The 18,269-nt window shown below is 35.0% G+C and overlaps 1 protein-coding gene across 1 annotated transcript; it reads right to left on the bottom strand.

Annotated features, from left to right (window-relative positions):
* Positions 1 to 17,747: 17,747 nt before the first annotated feature.
* LOC148954255 (uncharacterized) lies at positions 17,748 to 18,215 on the bottom strand. The gene has a single exon (XM_089086214.1). The coding sequence runs from the start codon at positions 18,213 to 18,215 to the stop codon at positions 17,748 to 17,750; it is 468 nt and encodes a 155-aa protein (XP_088942340.1).
* Positions 18,216 to 18,269: the final 54 nt, after the last annotated feature.

The raw sequence follows: 18,269 nt of genomic DNA on the forward strand, positions 1-18,269 counted from the left end.
CCCTTTGTATCACTTATAAACGCTTTAGATGGCTTATTAGCACTTTAGGTCTTTAATAACGCTTTCGGTCAATTCTAAACCCTTTGTTTTCTTTTTATAAACGCGTTACATAGGCAGGGTTTGGACTCGCCTATAAATTCCAATAAATTCCTATATTTTCGGCTGAAGAGCACCAAGAACATTGCTCATGATTTGTAATTTTCACTGCTCGTTAAGTAAGCCAAGATTTGCTTTTTTTTGCTTTTGACTCTGCTTGTAGACTGTGCTGTCTTTCGGTGTAGATCGATAATTGATTACAACTGTTGAGCTGTTTGAACTTAAACTAATGCTTTGGGTTGGGATTAGTAAGCTGCTTCTGCCTGGGCTATGCTGTTGTGTTGACTTAGAAGCCTATTTTTTGTTGTTTGTCATGTTGGGCCTGTCCGAAATGAGCGAAGATCAGTGTATAGGCTAGCAGTCTCTGCTTAATGAGACTGTGAGTTCTTGTGACTTATGCGTTTCCTGGCTGAACGCTATAAAAAGCTGATTTGAATACGGCCCAGTTTCGGACGTATCCACATTTTTCTTTTTATGGCCTTTTAATCGAGGGATGCAATTTTGCAGGTGATGCTTGGTAATTAGGTATTGGGCCTACCAAGTTCAATAGTTCATGGCTTGCTAAGACGGATTGCAGCGGTAGAAAGATTGGCGAATAGTGTAAGACTGGGAACAACCAGTACTCGTTCTTTTGCGAACTCTGCTTGAAAAATCTTGGTTGCACAGCTGGGGTTGCTCAGCTAAACCAATATGTGCGATCTGCAGAATAAAATGCCGCAGTTAGTGCTCAACTACATCCACTACAGCTTCACCTGACCGGAAAATCTCGAGTTAATGAAACAACCAAGGATAAACCATTAGTTGGTACAAACATGTTTTGTGAGTGTGATGCCGCTTATAAATCTGAGTTAATATGGGCACTTCAGACGGTACGGAGTTACATGTCTGCTAACTCTTCTGACCATATTGTCGCAACCTTCCATGCAATGTTCCCTGGTAAGATCCCCGACGGAATGTCCCTATGTGCGAAGAAACTCACGTATCTGATCACCGATGCGCTGCATCCTTACTGTAAGCAAATGCTTTTGAAGGACATTCAGTCATATTTTGTACTAGTATATGACGAGACAACCAACAACGCTGGTATGAAAGAGTTACAGATACGTGTTCGATAGTGGTCCTCTTACAGAAACGAAATCCAGAGGAGACATTTATTCACAAGTTTTATGGGCCACGCGACAAGTGATGACCTATATAGGAAGATTATGTCAGCCATTGAGCAGAATCAGCTGCCACTTGAAAAACTGATCACGCTTGGAAGTGACGGACCAAACGTCAACAAAAGTGTTTGGAACAAGTTCAATGCCAAAATAAAGAAAGTGACGGGAAAGGGAATGTTGAATATTGGTACTTGCAGCATCCATATAATTCATAACGCTTTCTTGAAAGGTCTTCAGGTGTTCGGAGAAGAAAGTTCTGACTTTGTTGTTCTTGTTCATTCATTTTTTGACGGCTGGCCTGCACGTTGTGAAGACTATTGAAAGTGCCAAAAGAAAGTGGGAGTGCCAGAGAATGCTTTCATGAAGCATGTCCCAAGCCGCTGGCTGACGATCGGACGTGCCCTCGCTAGAATCATACAGCAGTGGTCAGCAATCTTAGAGTACTTCCTGAACTTCGTGACGAGAGAGAAAATCTGAAGAATCTTCTGTCCACTCCCAAATTTCTGAAGCTTGTGGCTTATATCAAAAGTGCGACGATGAAGGCCCAACTCGAGTTTGTTCTAGCTTCAGCAGAACTGTTCATGAGTTTCACCCAACTGTTCAAGAAAGAAGAGCCTCTTATTCATGTTCTGCACTCAGAGATCAAAAGACTAGTTGTGACGCTTTGCGGACGGGTCTGTACTCCAGATTTCGAAACCGAGACTGAAAATTTCTCACCAGAAATGTTGAACCTTGCTGAAAAATTTGCAGAACAGCCCATAGTTTCAGAAAATGTGGAACGAGCTTTCGGTGAGAAAGCAACACGGAAAGACAAGGCCATTTTCTATGTCAATGTGCGAAAACATTTTATTGCGGGTATTCGCCATATTTTGAACAAATGTCCTCTGGAAAAGGATAGTTTTCTAGAGGCTTTACGCTGTTTGAGTCCGATCAACATGAATGATTCAAGAAGTATTGCAAACATAGCGGCTGTGGCACGCGAGATTGCGATTGGTGTAAGCTCAGACGTCGCCCAGGCTGAGTGGCTGCTTTTGCGAACGGAAACTAGACCCTGCGAGGACATTATTCGGATTGATCATATTTGGACTGGTGAATGAGCGCGGGGACAGCAAGTACCCGGAACTTACCAAGCTTATCAAAGCGGTGCTGACGTTGTCGCATGGCAGCGCAGATGTTGAGCGTGGGTTCTCGCGTTCTGGTAGGATTCTCGGTGAAGACCAGGCCTTGATGTCTGAACGCGTTCTGGATGCGAGAATCATGGTATATGACACGTTGAGGCTTTATGGAGGAAAACCAGAACGGTTTGTTATTACAAAAGAGCTGTTGAATTTTGCACGTCCCGCACGGTCTCGGTATCAACAATATCTGGATGAAAAGAAAAAAGAAGAGCTACCCGAGAAGGAGAAAGCAGCTTTCGAAGAGGACAGCAAGAGGAAGTTGAAGGAGGTCCACGAAAAAAAGATAGAAATAGAAGACCTGGAAAGCAAAAGGACAAAACTTAGAGCATCAGAGCAAGAAAAGAGAACAGTAGCAGATACTCTACTTCAGGAAGCGACCGGCAGAATGAAGAAGGCTGCCGAGTCCAAGAGTTCCATAGACATTGCCTTAGCTGTTTCTTTGCTCGAAGGAGCTGTGAAGTCCAGAACAAGTGAAAGAGAGTAGATGGTGGAATCTGCGAGAATGGAGCAGTCTCTTGCAAAGAGAAAAACTGACCTCATATCGAAATTAATGCCCAAGAAGCAGCAAGAGTGATTCCAAATATTTTACCTGTATCAGTCAATCGTTGGCAAAGTATGTGTATCTGATTTTTTTCTGTTTTTTACTATTTGTACAGTTTGTATTTGAAATAAAAAAAAATAAATAAATGAATGCAAAAACTCGGGAAATGACGAATTTATGTGACCAGGCATCCCACGCCATCTACCACAGATCTGATCCCGAGGACTTCCGAATCCTATATTTGGCCTATATTTGGGCCTGGGAAATCCTATAAAAATAGGACAGAGCCTATAATTTGAAACGAACCGACCTGTCCGATTCCTGCATAGGTGATAAGCACTTGGGATTTTTATAACGCTTTAAGTTACTTTAGGTCACTTCTAAATTCTTTATATTACTTATAACGCTTTAGATTGCTCACAGGCACTTTAGGTCTTTAATAACGGTTTAGGTTAATTCTATGCCTCTTGTATCTTTTATAAACGCCTTAGATCGGTCATAAGCACTTTAGGTCTTTTATAACACTGTAGGTTACTTTAGGTCACTTCTAAACCCTTTGTATCACTTATAAACGCTTTAGATCGCTCAAAAGGATTTATGGTTTATAAATAACGCTTTAGATTGCTCATAAACACTGTAGGTCTTTTATCAAGGTTTAGGTCACTTCTAAACCCTTTATATCGCTTATAAACGCATTAGATCTTTCATAAGCTTTTGAAGTATCTTATAACGCTTAAGGTCACTTCTAAATCCTTTATATCACTAAAACGATTTAGATAATTCATAAATGATAATTCATTATGTCACTTTTAGACCCTTTGAATAACTCGTGAACGCTTTAGATGGCTCATTAGTACTTTAGGTCTTTTCAACAATCTAGGTCGCTTCTAAACCCCATGTATCACTTATTAACGCTTTAGATGGTACTTCAAATCTGTTGTTACGCTGTAGGTCACTTTTATACCCTTAATATCACTTATAGGTCTTTTGGTCTTTTATAACAATCTAAGTCTTTACTAAATAAACTAAAATCTTTACCCTTGATATCACTTATAAACGCTTTAGGTCTTTTATAACGCTTTAGGTCACTTCTAAGCCCTTTATATCACTTATAAACGCTTAAGATTGCTCATAAGCAATTTCGAGGTTTTATAACGCTTCAGGTGACTTCTAAGCCCTTTATATCACTTATGAACACTAAATCGCTCTTAAACACAATACATCTTTTATAATGCTTAGTCCTTTACATTTCCTTTAAAAGTGTTTTACATTACTTGTAAACGATTTAGATCACTCATAAAATCTTGAAGTCTTTTATAACGCTTTAGGTCACTTCATAACACTTAACATCATTTATAAACGCTTCATATCACTTATAAACGCTTTAGATCACTCATAAGCACCTAGGGTCTGTTTCAGCTCTAGGTCACTGCTAAATCCTTTGTATCTTTTATCAACGCTTTAGATGGCTCATAAGCACTTTAGGTCCTTAATAACGTTTTATGTCAATTCTAAGCCCTTTGTTTCTTTTATAAACGCTTAAGATCGGTCATAAGTACTTTATGGCTTTAATAACACTCTAGGTTACTTAGGTCACTTCATAAGCACTTCATGTCTTTTATTATGCTTTAGGTAACTTCTAAGCCCTTTATATTACTTACAAACACTATAAATTGCTCATAAACACAAAAAGTCTTTTATAGCGCTTAGTCCTTTACATTTCCTTCACAAGTCCTTCGCATTACAAAGGGCTTGAAAGTTATAAACGCTTTAGGTGGCTCATAAGCTTCTTAGGTCCTTTATAACGCTTTAGGTCAATTCGAAATCCTTCGTATCTTTTATAAATGCTTTCGGTCGGTCATAAACACTTTAGATCTTTTATAACACTCTATGTTACTTTAGGGCACTTCTAATTCCTGAATATCACTTATAAGCGCTTTAGACTCCTCATAAGCAATTTAGGTCTTTGTTAACGCTTTAGGTTAATTCTAAGCCTTTGTATCTTTTATAAACGCCTTAGATCGGTTATAAACACTTTAGATCTTTTAAACACTTTAGGTCACTTCAAGCCCTCTGTATAACTTATAAACGCTTTAGATGGCACGCCATGGAGGGCACTTCAAGTCTTTTATTCAGAACCCTTTGTATCTTTTATAAACGCTTTTGATCGCGCATAAGCACCTCAGGTCTTTTATAATACTTTAGATCACCTTAGGTAACTTCTAAGCCCTTTATATCACTTATGAACACTATAAATAAGAACGCTCATAAACACAATAGGTCTTTTATTACTCTTTAGATCACTTCTAAACCCTTTATATCACTTACAAACGCTTTAGATAACTCATAAGCACTTCAGGTTTTTTGCAACGCTTTAGCCCTTTGCTAAACACTATATAACTTATAATTAATTTAGATCACTCATAAGACTTTTAGGTCTTTTATTACGCTTTAAGTCATTATTATACCCTTAATATCACTTACAAACGCTTTGGATCACTTATAACCACCTTAGGTCTTTTATAACACTTTAGATCACTCCAAAACCCTTTATATCCCTTATAAACGCTTTAGATCACTCATAAGCACTTTAGGTCTATTATGACACTTAAGGTCACTTCTAAACCCTGTAAAACACTTATAAATGCTTCAGATTGCTCATAAGCTTTTTAGGTCTTTGTAGCGCATTATGTTACTTCAAAGCCGTTTATATCACTTACAAACGCTTTAGGTCACTTCTAGTACTTTTGTATCACCAATAAATGCTTTAGAACACTCATAAGCACTTAAGGTCTTTTATACCGCTTTAGGTCACTTCTAAGTCCTTTACATTACTTATAAACGACTTAGATCGCTCATAAGTTCTTTGGGTCTTTTATAGCCCCCTATATCACTTATAATCCCTTTTTATCACATATACATGCTTTAGATCACTCATAAGCCCTTTAGGTCTGTTATAGCGCTTTAGGGCACTTATAAACGTTTAAGATCGCTCATAAGGACTTACGGTTTATAAATAACGCTTTAGATCGCTCATAAACGCTATAGGTCATTTATCAAGCTGCAGGTCACTTCTAATATGGACAGGGGTGTCCATAATGCCCCGATAGCAGCAAAATCTACTCTAAATCTAGATTATAATAGATAACTATGTTATGGATGACAAGAACCTACCTAAGAAAGTCAACCAGGGACGTAAGAGACAGGCAGACGATCGCTCATTTAGATCGTTCATAAGTTCTTTAGGTCTTTTATAACGCTTTATGTCACTTCAAAACCCTTTATATCACTTATAATCAATTTATGTCACATATAAACGCTTTAGATTACTCATAAGCACTTTAGGTCTGTTGTAAGTCTGTTATAGCTCTTTAGGTCACTTCTAAACCCTTTCATAAACACTTTAGATGGCTCATAAGCACTTTAGGTCCTTAATAACGCTTTAGGTCAATTCTAAACCCTTTGTATCTTTTATAAACGCTTAATATCGGTCATACTTTATGTCTTTTATAACACTTTATGTTACTTTAGCTTACTTCTAGTTTCTTTATATCACTTTTAAACGCTTCAGACTACTCATAAGCCCTTTAAGTCTTTATTAACGCTTTAGGTCAATTCTAAATCCTTGTATCTTTTATAAACGCTTTAGATCGGTTATAAGCATTTTAGGTGTTTTAAACACTTGAGGTTACTTTAGGTCACTTCTAAACCCTTTGTATCACTTGTAAATATTTTAGATCGCTCATAACGACTTGCGGTTTATAAATAACGCTTTAGATCGCTCATAAACGCTGCAGGTCATTTATTAAACTTTTAAGTCACTTCTAATTGGGACAGTGGTGTCCATGATGCCCCAATAGCAGCAAAATCTATTCTAAATCTAGATTATAATAGATAATTATGTTTTGGATGGCAAGAACTTACCTAAGAAAGTCAACCAGGGGCGTAACAGACGGGCAGACAATTGAATAAGCTTTATTAATGATTCGAAGAGGTATTTCCAAGAAGGAAACATCAAGGAAACTCAACATTCCTCGAGCAAGCCTGATAAAATGGGTTGAAATTTGGAAGGAATTGATTGAATGCTGTTGTCGAAGCAAAGCTCGTAGCCTGAGGAGAACGGGTAAATATGCTTGGGTTTCTTATCAGGAAGGACGTAAACCAATCTGCACCAGCAATATCATTATTTTAAAAGCTCTTCTGAATCTTTTCACATTAAGTAAATGTCCAATGATTAGCTATTTTCTTCCCTCTGTCTTCTCGTAAGTAAACATGCATTTTCCTCAGTTCATCTTGGCCAATCTTCGTGTTAGAGTGGTTCTAAAATATATAGAGATTAAATCTTTGAATTCATTATCCCAGTCATTATTTATCCCAGCTAGGGAGAGGTTCCCTTTTAGGCTTATTGTAGATATGTTTGAAGGCGTCATTTCCTTTGTAATGTGTCCTCTATACATCCCGTTTATCTTTAACATTTCTGTAGTTAGAGAACATTCTTCTAGCAATTCCACTATTGAGCTTCCCTTTATATACGTGAATTTACTGTTTTTCTCTGTTTTGTATTCAAAATATATTCTTATTTCTTCTTTGAAAGGAGATGTGATGATATATTGTGCCTTTCCAATTTTTTGAATGAAGATTTTATTTTCCTTTATAATTTTGGTTGCACACACTTTGTTAATTAATGCGCTATTTTCCATGTAGTTTGCTAAACGGCAGGAATTCATCTGTTTTTCTAATAAGAAAATTGTGGTTGCATAAAATGGCACCCCTTTTAAGTTAAATTTTATGGTACCCCTTTTAAGTTATCACTTTATATCACTTATTAATCCTTTAGATCACTCATAAGCGCTTTAAGTCTGTTATAGATAATCAGGTCACTGCTAAACCTTTTGTATATTTTATAAACGCTTATTAACGCTTTCTGTCACTTCTTAACCCTTAATATCACTTATAAACGCTTTAGTTTGCTCATAAGCACCTTTGGTCTTTATTAACGCTCTAAGTCAATTCTAAACCTTTGTATCTTTTATAAGCGCTTTAGATCAGTCATAAGCGCATTAGGTCTTTTATAACACTTTAGGTTATTTTAGGTCACTTCAAAACACTTTGTATCACATATAAAAGACTTTAAATCGCTCATGAGGATTTACGGTCTATAAATAACGCTTTAGATCGCTCGTAAACACTATACGTTTTTTATAGGGTTTAGGTCACTTTTAATCCCTTTATATCACTTATAAACAATATTAACATAACTTTGTTATGTTAATATAACTTATTAACAATTTAGATCGCTCATAAACGTTTTATGTCTTTTATAAATTTTTATGTCATTTCCCAACCCTTAATATCCCTTATACACGCTTTGGAACACTCATAAGCATCTTAGGTCTTTTATAACGCTTTAAGTCACTCCTAAACCCTTTATATCCCTTATAAGCGTTTTAGATACCTTATAAGCACTTTAGGTCTTTTATAACACTTTAGGTCACTTCTAAACCCTTTAAAACACTTATAAGTCCTTTAGATGACTCATAAGTTCTTTAGGTCTGTATAGCACATTAGCTCACTTGTAAACCCTTGATATTGCTTAGAGATGCTTTAAGTCACTGCTTTTCCCGTTGTATAACCTATAAACGCTTTAGGATTCTCATAAGAATTTTAAGTCTCTTATAAAGATATAGGTCAATTCTAATTACTTTTCATTACTTATAAACGGTTTAAATCACTTATAAAATCTTTAGGTCTTTTATAACACCTTAGGTCACTTCAAAACCCTTTATATAACTCATAATCCCTTTATATCACTTATAAACGCTTTAGATGGCTCATAAACACTTCAAGCCTTTTACTACGCTTTAAATCACTTTTAAACCCTTTATATCTTTTATAAACGCTTTGGATTGCTTGTAAGCCCTTTAATGACGCTTACAAACCTAAACCCTTATGACGCTTTAATTCTAAATCTTTTGTATCTTTTATAAACGCTTTATATCGTACGTTAGCAATTTAGGTCTTTTATAACACTTCAAGTTACTCTAGGTCACTTCTAAACCCTTTATATCACTTTTAACGTCTGTTTCAGCTCTAGGTCACTGCTAAACCCTTTGTATCTTTTATCAACGCTTTAGATGGCTCATAAGCACTTTAGGTCCTTAAGTAATTTAGACGTTTTATAACATTTCAGGTCATTTCTAAGCCCTTTATATCACTTATAAACGCTTTAGATTGCTCATAAGCAATTTAAAGGTTTTATAACGCTTCAGGTGACTTCTAAGCCCTTTTTGTCACTTATGAACACTATAAATCACTCTTAAACACAATACATCTTTTATAGCGCTTAGTCCTTTACATTCCTTTAAAAGTCTTTTACATTAATTGTAAACGATTTAGATCGCTCATAAATTCTTTAGGTCTTTTATAACGCTTTAGCTCATTTCAAAACCCTTTATATCACTTATAAACACTTTATTTCACTTATAAACGCTTTAGATCATTCATAAGCACTTAAGGTCTGTTTAAGCTCTTTAGGTCACTGCTAAACCCTTTGTATATGTCAATTCTAAACCCTTTGTTTCTCATATAAACGCTTAAGATCGGTCATAAGCTTTTTATGGCTTTAATAACACTCTAGGTTACTTTAGATCACTTCTAAACCCTTTATGTCACTTATACATGCTTTAGTTTGCTCATAAGCTCTTTAGTTCTTTATTAAAGCTATAAGTCAATTCTAAACCTTTTTATCTTTTATAAACTCTTTAGATCGGTCATAAGCACTTTAAGTCTTTTATAACACTTCAAGTTACTTTAGATCACTTCCAAAACCTTTGTATAACCTATAAACGCTTATATCGCTCATAAGGACTTTTGACGGTTTAAAAATAACGCTTTATATCTCTCATAAACACTGCAGGTCATTTATAACGGTTTAGATCACTTCTAAACCCTTTATATCACTTATAAACGCCTTAGATCTCTCATAAGCCTTATAAGTATCTTATAACGCTTAAGGTCACTTCGAAATCCTTTAAATCACTTGTAATTGCTTTAGATCGCTGATAACCACTTTAGCTCTTTTTAACGCTTTAGGTCATTTTAAAACCCTTTAAGGGACTTATAATCGCTTTTGATCTTTTACTAGCACATTCAGTCTTTTATAGCGTTTAGGTCACATGCAATCCTTTATATATCACTTATAAGTGCTTTAGATCTCTCATAAGCACATTAGGTCTTTTATATCTCTCTTAAGCACTTTAGGTCTTGTATAACAATTTAAGTCTTTTCTAAACCTTATAAACGCCTTATAGCGTTTAGGGTATATTACTTATAGGATATATCACTTATAAACGCCTCTGATCACTCATATCACTAGGTCACTTCTAAACTCTTTATATCACTTATAAACGCTTTAGATCGCTTAAGTAATAGAGGTTTTCTATAACGCTTTAGATCACTTCCAAACCCTTTATATCACTTATAAACGCTTTAGATTACTCATAAGCAATTTCAAGGTTTTATAACGCTTCAGGTGACTTCTAAGCCCTTTATATCACTTATGAACACTATAAATCGCTCTTAAACACAATACATCTTTTATAATGCTTTATCCTTTACATTTCCTTTAAAAGTCTTTTACATTACTTATAAACGATTTAAATCACTCATAAAATCTTGAAGTCTTTTATAACGCTTTAGGTCACTTCAAAACCCTTTATATCATTTTTAAACACTTCATATCACTTATAAACGCTTTTGATCACTCATAAGCACCTAGGGTCTGTTTCAGCTCTAGGTCACTGCTAAACCCTTTGCATCTTTTATCAACGCTTTAGATGGCTCATAAGCACTTTAGTTCCTTCATAACGTTTTATGTCAATTCTAAGCCCTGTATTTCTCTTATAAACGCATAAGATCGGTCATAAGTACTTTATGGCTTTAATAACACTCTAGGTTACTTTAGGTCACTTCTAAACCCTTTATATCACTTATATATGCTTTAGTTTGCTCATAAGCTCTTTAGGTCCTTATTAACGCTTTACGTCAATTCTAAACCTTTTCATCTTTTATAAACTCTTTAGATCGGTCATAAGCACTTTAGGTCTTTTATAACACTTCGGGTTACTTAAGGTTACTTCAAAAACCCTTGTATAACATTTAAACGCTTTAAATCACTCATAAGGATTTACGACTTATAAATAATGCTTTAGATCCCTCATAAACTCTTTAGGTCTTTTATAACGGTTTAGGTAACTTCTAAACCCTTTATATCACTTATAAACTCCTTTATAAACTCTTATAAACCTTTCATATCACTTATAAAAGCATTAGTTACTGATAAGCAATTTAGGTCTTTTATAGCGCTTTATGTAAGCACTTCAAGTCTTTTACTACGCTTTAAATCACTTTTAAACCCTTTATATCTTTTATAAACGCTTCGGATAAACGCTTTTATAAGCGCTTAGGTCTTTTATAGCACTTCAGGTTAGTTTAGGTCACTTCAAAAACCTTTGTATGACATATTAACGCTTTAAATCGCTCACAAGGACTTACGGTTTATAAATAACGCTTTATATCCCTCATAAACACTGTAGGTCTTTTATGGACAACCATTCGAGCAATATAAGCCCGGAATCAGTAGCTGCCGATGCATGGATGCTTAAATATCCTGGTCAGCTCATCGAGATAGGTAATATTACAGAACTGTTTGGCACTGCTTTTTCACAGCGTTTCACGCCGCAGAATATTCAGTCTGGCCTCAGTGTTTTTGGAGTCTATCCCTTCAACCGTGATATTTTTACGGATGACGAATTCTTGAGTTCCTATGTCTCTGATCGTGCAGAACAGGCCACTAAGAGCATTAATCCTCATGAAAGAAATGATCTCTCTAAGCCAAGCACATCTTCTAGTGCATCTTTAGAATTACGAGAAGAAACAGGCATACAGGCGTATGCCCAAATACCTCCCTTGAAAAGATTTTTCTTAACCCTAAAGCCAGTGTCAGATGAAATATTACCTGCCGCAAAAGGACCAAGAGCCTTATAGCCACTGACATACCTGTTTAAAATCAACTGATGAAAGACTTCGCTGAATGAAAAGCATGGACTAAGGGAAAGAAAAAAGTGAAAATAAACAAGGCAAAAATTAGCAAGAAAATAGGGATAAAGGCCCTGAGTAGAGAGTAGTCAGGATGAAAAGGAAGAAGAAATCCATATAAGTGACTCAGATGATGAAAGCATGCATGAAGATATTGTGGGAGACATTGACTATGAAAAAGCGAAAGCTGGTGACTATGTTCTTGTCTTAGAAGGAAAAATAGGGAAAATCCTAACCTACTCAATTGAGAAGATAGTTTAACAGGAGCAAGACAAATATGAGGTACTCTATTTGAAAAGACTTGTGCCTTTCATGAATTTTACGAGAACAGATCAGATTTTTACGTTCGACAGAGCAAGCATTAAAGTAAACATAGGGCCTCCATCATTTACTGGTGGCACTACGCGACAAGCAGAAAAGCTTGTTTTTCAGGTGAACATCCCAATTTGACATTGTAAGGTTGCCCCTACTTATCAGGGCTAAACTTTGGTGGCATGTTATAACTGAGGCGTTTGGTAAGATCGCTACTCAGAATAAAGTGACAACTGATATTTATTATAAAATATAATAAAAAAGGGAAAATGTTATAATTCTATTAACCCTTCCAAATAGCTCTCTTCAGGGTTAGCTAATCTTGTTATGGGGATGTTTGTCCTTCTGGTCTACAGGTGATCCACCAAAAAAGGGGATTATTTTAGTTTAGCGCTACTGAATACTTCTAATTGAAAGAGTTACTCTTGAATAACTAGACAAGACTTGGGTACCAAGGTAATTAAATTTCTTTGCATCAAATTACTGTTTCTCGGAAACTATGAATAACCTTTGTATTACATCTCAAATTATTTTGTATAAACTAAACCAAGTTCTTATGTTTATATCTTGAAAAAGAGATTAATGCTCTTTGGAACTTTGATAAACTCGAACTTTGCTATAGAAAATTGAATCTATTTGGACGGAAGAGGTTGAAATTCTTAATCTGACGATTTAATTCCCCTTTCTTTTCTAGCCTAACTGTAAAACATCAGGGCCGCCTCCATGTAATACTATCTCGGGTTGAGAAATGTAATGGTGGCTAAAAAGAGGAATAGAGTCCCCCTTTCGTATAAACGTCAGAGAATACACCAGGGGAGGAATATTGCATTGTCCTCTAGTTCCAATCTTCTTATATATAAGATTTTAATAAACGCTAGATAGGTTCCAAAGGTCACTAAGCTGGAAGGAGGAGACAAAGCTCTAATTTATTCTTTAAGGTCAAGGGGTTTATCTTGTACTTAAACTTTGGGTTATTCACAAGTTTCTGGTACGAAACTAACTTTATTTCTATTTTAATCCTTAAGAATGCTGTACTTTGTCTAGAGTGCCTGAGTCTTTATATACTCTAACTGAATTATAAACCCAAATCACCAAATATAATAAAATGTCGTGCTTTGACTCCAGCACCAGTTTATGTCTCCTATATAAGTATTAAATTTATTTAGCACTTGGCCTAATCTAGTCCAGGTTACAGAAATCTCTCAGAAGTTTATTACTTATCTCAATTTTTATTCTCATAGGGAAATTTAGACAGACAGTGGTAGCTTTATCCTAATTATAATGAAAACACTCATTCTTAGTTTCAAAAAATACTACCCCTTTTGTGTCTCAGAATCATTATTTTATGCTTTGTCTTATTTTGTTATTCTGTCTCCCATTGGCTACAGACCAATTTTTTATACAATCCCCTTTTTTGTACTTAGGCCAATAATAGTCCATTGTTCAAAATTGGCGGCTACCGCTTTCATTATGTTAAAAAAAAACCCTGTTTTGATGTAATTTTTATCATGTGATATTGTCACGTGATATTTTAGTCGTTGAAATCTGATTTTGAAACAGACTGGTTTATTTGCATTTTATGGACCTTGTTGAGTCAAGGGTACTCTTGCTCAAGTCAGATTTCGCAACTTCAAATTTGTTTTCCTTACACAAAGATAACAAGGCTTTGTAAGGCTTTGCTATTTTTACATAATATTTTGTATAACAAGGATTTGCTATTTTTACATAATATTTTGCATAGTTAGGTCATTTAGTTAGGTCATAATAAGGCTTTCTCACAACCTCCTACACTTAAATTCTTAGTACAGTTATTGTTTTCTTAAAGTAAACCATGAATTTGCTAGGAATCAATTTAATTCGATTTCCTCTTGTTCCACTGTTACGTGAAAGCCTTGAAACTTTTGTTTCCTATAGTCTACCCATAGTTGTCTTAATTTTTTAATATTATTCCTATAGAAACTAGACGTGCTAAAGAAATAAATAGATTAAAAATATTGAAAGTAAATGTCCAATGATTAGCTATTTTCTTTCCTCTGTCTTCTCGTAAGTATAGACGCATTTTCCTCAGTTCATCTTGGCCAATCTTCGTGTTAGAGTGGTTCTGAAAATATATAGAGATTAAATCTTTGAATTCATTATCCCAGTCCTTATTTATCCCAGCTAGGGAGTGGTTCCCTTTTAGGCTTATTGTAGATATAGTTGAAGGCGTCATTTCCTTTGTAATGTGTCCTCTATACATCCCGTTTATCTTTAACATTTCTGCTGTTAGAGAACATTCTTCTGGCAATTCCACTATTGAGCTTTCCTTTATATACGTGAATTTATTGTTTTTCTCTGTTTTGCATTCGAAATATATTCTTATCTCTTCTTTGAAAGGAGATGTGATGATATATTGTGCCCTTCCAATTCTTTGAATTAAGATTTTATTTTCCTTTATAATTTTGGTTGCACACATTTTGTTAATTAATGCGCTATTTTCCATGTAGTTTGCTAAACGGCAGGAATTCATTTGTGTGTTTCTAATAAGAAATTTGTGGTTGCATAATAGTGGCACACCCTTTAAGTCACATTCCTTTTCTATATTGTAATCTTCTAACAAATATCTAGTTTGATCTTTACTCAACCCAAAAAATTTAAACTCATTTTCAATTTGAAAGAAAAACGAAGTGTTTAACACTGGGAATGGGATGCTGAACATTTCGTACATTCTCAACTCATCTTGTTTATTTGATATAGAGAACTCACAAATAACTAACAATTTCAATTCTTGGTTCGCCACATTGCAGCTAGTCCATTTACAGAGTTCTAGTAACCCGTAACGTCTATAATTAACCGTTATTCTATAGCCTATTGGTAGTGAACTCTCAATTTCGAAATTTGTTTTGAGCATGTCTGCAGGATTCTTAAAAATAAATGGGAAACTTTTATTTTCTGCTTGAAGAATAGAAAGGATTACTGTTTCTATTTTCTTTACTAGTTTTTTTATTTGAATTGAGCTTTTTGTCACTTCCTTGTTTATCTGTAATTTTTGAAAGTTTATCTCATTATTCTCTCTGGATATATACTCGATAATACGTTTGGAAGTCTTTCCCAAAATTTCTAAACTTTTGTTTCTTTCCATTTTTAATTCTCTGTCAAGGTCACTCATTAATGACATAGATCGATCCGAAATATGTATTAATTTTTCTTTTTTTGCCGTCAAATAATCGACTTCATTAAGAATTTTTCCTACATCTTCTTCAGTTGCTAGTCCAGTTACTGTTCCTATCGTTTGCCCCAAGAGTGGTAATGGACTTCATTTGTTTCGTTTTGTATTATCCGTCATTAATGATTCTAGTATCTTGAGAATTCCATTTCCTTCACTCAATTCAAAATGTAATAGTTTACACTTATCTATTACGTATTCCTTTAGTTCATGTATTTCTCTGAGTTCCGTGAAATTCTTTTTTCCCTTTTCTAAGTCCTTTTTGACTATTTGTTCCATAATTTTAATATTTTCGATATTGGAAATGATCAAATTTTGCTCGTCCAAATCAGATCTGAGGCTTTCCAGATTAACATACCATATTACCTGATGTATACCGTTAACTGGGAAAATTTGACCAATATCCTTGAAAGCTATTTGGCTATGTATTTCTGTTTCCTTAAGCAATATCCCTCTTGTAAATAGGGTCAGCTAAACAAACAGGGTTCCAACCATTTCTAAAATGGTTTTATGTCTTTTAGTTATATCTGAATATGGCAGAATACAAGTGTATTTTATTTAAAACTTTAGAAGGGTCTGTTATTTTACATATCCATGACACAATTAGCACTGAGAAAGTTGAATGTCTTATTTTATGGTATTCCTCTTCCTGTGAAATTCGACCTCCTGACAGTCACTGTTTGGATATGCTTATTGCCAAATACCCAGCGTATGTTCCCATTGGTAACAGGACTAAATTTTGTAATCGCCGTTTGCACTTTCATACCATATTTACTGTGGCGATAACGAATTATTCTAGACTTAGTTTTGCAGATCTTGACCACGGGGATTGTTGCTTGAATCCAGGCTTTCCCCCTACTATTTTACCATAATTTGTTTTCAAGTGATATCCAGTTTAAATTGTAAAATTTTTTTAAGGAGTAGTGGGAGGGTCATTCTGCACACCCACCATAGTGTTTCTTTAGACCAAACTGACAATCCAAGGATTTGGAATATTTTGTCCTGTTGGAACTGCCCTAATAATCCTCGGTGTATGGTTTTGGTTCTCGCTGGAATTTCGGTGTCAACCCTTGAACACTTTCACACCAATTTAGTGAGAAAGGAAACCAAGTTATATACTGTTCAGGTTGCGAATTCTGAGGAATTTTGTGTAACTCCTGAGGATACCGGTTTGGAGCAGCCCTTTGAAGGTTTAATTTTAGAATCAGGTATGTTATTAGTTATTAAGGTTTTGTCATTTTTCTGCCAAAAATCCTTTAAAATAGGATCTTTATAATTTAATGGTTTTATTTTAGCCTTTCTTTCACGGATAATTCTTCTCCCCTGTTCGTAATTATTACTACTTGTTTGCACAGAAGTCTTCCCTTCCGAACTGTCATTTATTTCATCACTGTCAATCCTGTTAACAGGTTGTAATTGGGATTCTGGTAAACTCAATTCTGTATCTGTTTCAGGGTTACTAGAATCACTCAACTCACTCAAAGTCGTTATGTAACGTTGATTTATACTTTCCAAATTATTTTTATTTCCTTGGTTTAATAAACTTCTTTTTAAATTACATTGCCAAATATTATGGAGGATATCTTTCTCCATCAGTGTTTTATTCGTTTGTTCCCCTTCAATTTCGTCTGTTATAAGGTACTTTTGACCTTTGTTTTGCGGTTTCGGGGTTCATGGCTAAGAACCTGTCGTGGTCGTTTATCTTTTTAAGTTGTCTTCTATTTACTAACTGTCTTTTACAAGTTTTTAACTCGTGTAACAAAAAGACGATTTTATATAATTCTGTAAACACTAGATAAGGTCCCCTATAAGAATAATTTTTTGATGAACTTTCTTGAATGACATACACTAAATTATTAGGTAAAATGTTGATTTCTAATATTTTTTGTTGTATTGTGCTGCTTGGCTCTTTCGGGCCCTTTTTAATTCATTAATACATATTTTTCGGCTGATAAATACTTCTTGTGCGAGATTAGAAACCCATTCATCTTCAGAAAACAACCCATCCCTCGGATTACAAATAATTACAGTAGAATACAGATTTAGCTTCGAAAGCATGGAGTAGGAAAAAGGGTGTGAATTTGCTGCTAGCATCTATACTAGTGTTTAGCGCTAAATTGTGAAATGGTAAGAATTCACTCCAATTCCCTCTATGTGCTTCATCGGGGTAATGCCTTAGTATTTTTTTTTACACTTTTTACTCTATTTTCTGCTAATATATTTGATTGGGGGCTCCTAGGCGAAGAATGTACAATTTTGAATCCTAATTTTTTGGCCATTTCTTTAATGGTTTTGCTTGTAAAGCATGTAGCATTATCCGACAGTAGGAAATCCATATTTCCGAAATGTGATATGATTTCTTTTATCATAAATTTCATCACTGATTTTGACCTGAGGTCTTTGGCTGGTGCCATGACTGTATACTTAGTGAAATGCTCTACTGCGATAATTATATATTCGTCACTGTCAGCGCAAAGTTGTAATTTTCCCGTGGTATCCATTGACCAGATATAAAATGGGTGGTCGGGGAAACCACTTTCTCTTAGATTAGTATATTTAGTGCTAACTTTATTCCTCCTCAAACATAGATCACAGTTCTTTACTGCCTTCTGAACTTGACAGTGCATATTTCCAAAAACACAACTTTGTTTTAACCTAACACACGCGCGTGTACTGCCCTT

This window comes from Artemia sp. Qi Xiang Cuo, chromosome 3 (genome assembly GCF_049724085.1).
Source record: "Artemia sp. Qi Xiang Cuo chromosome 3, ASM4972408v1, whole genome shotgun sequence".
Classification (NCBI taxonomy): Eukaryota; Metazoa; Arthropoda; class Branchiopoda; order Anostraca; family Artemiidae; genus Artemia; species Artemia sp. Qi Xiang Cuo.

Excerpts from the sequence above, each read along its gene's own strand:
- LOC148954255 (XM_089086214.1), bottom strand. The coding sequence starts at position 18,215 with ATGCACTGTCAAGTTCAGAAGGCAGTAAAGAACTGTGATCTATGTTTG.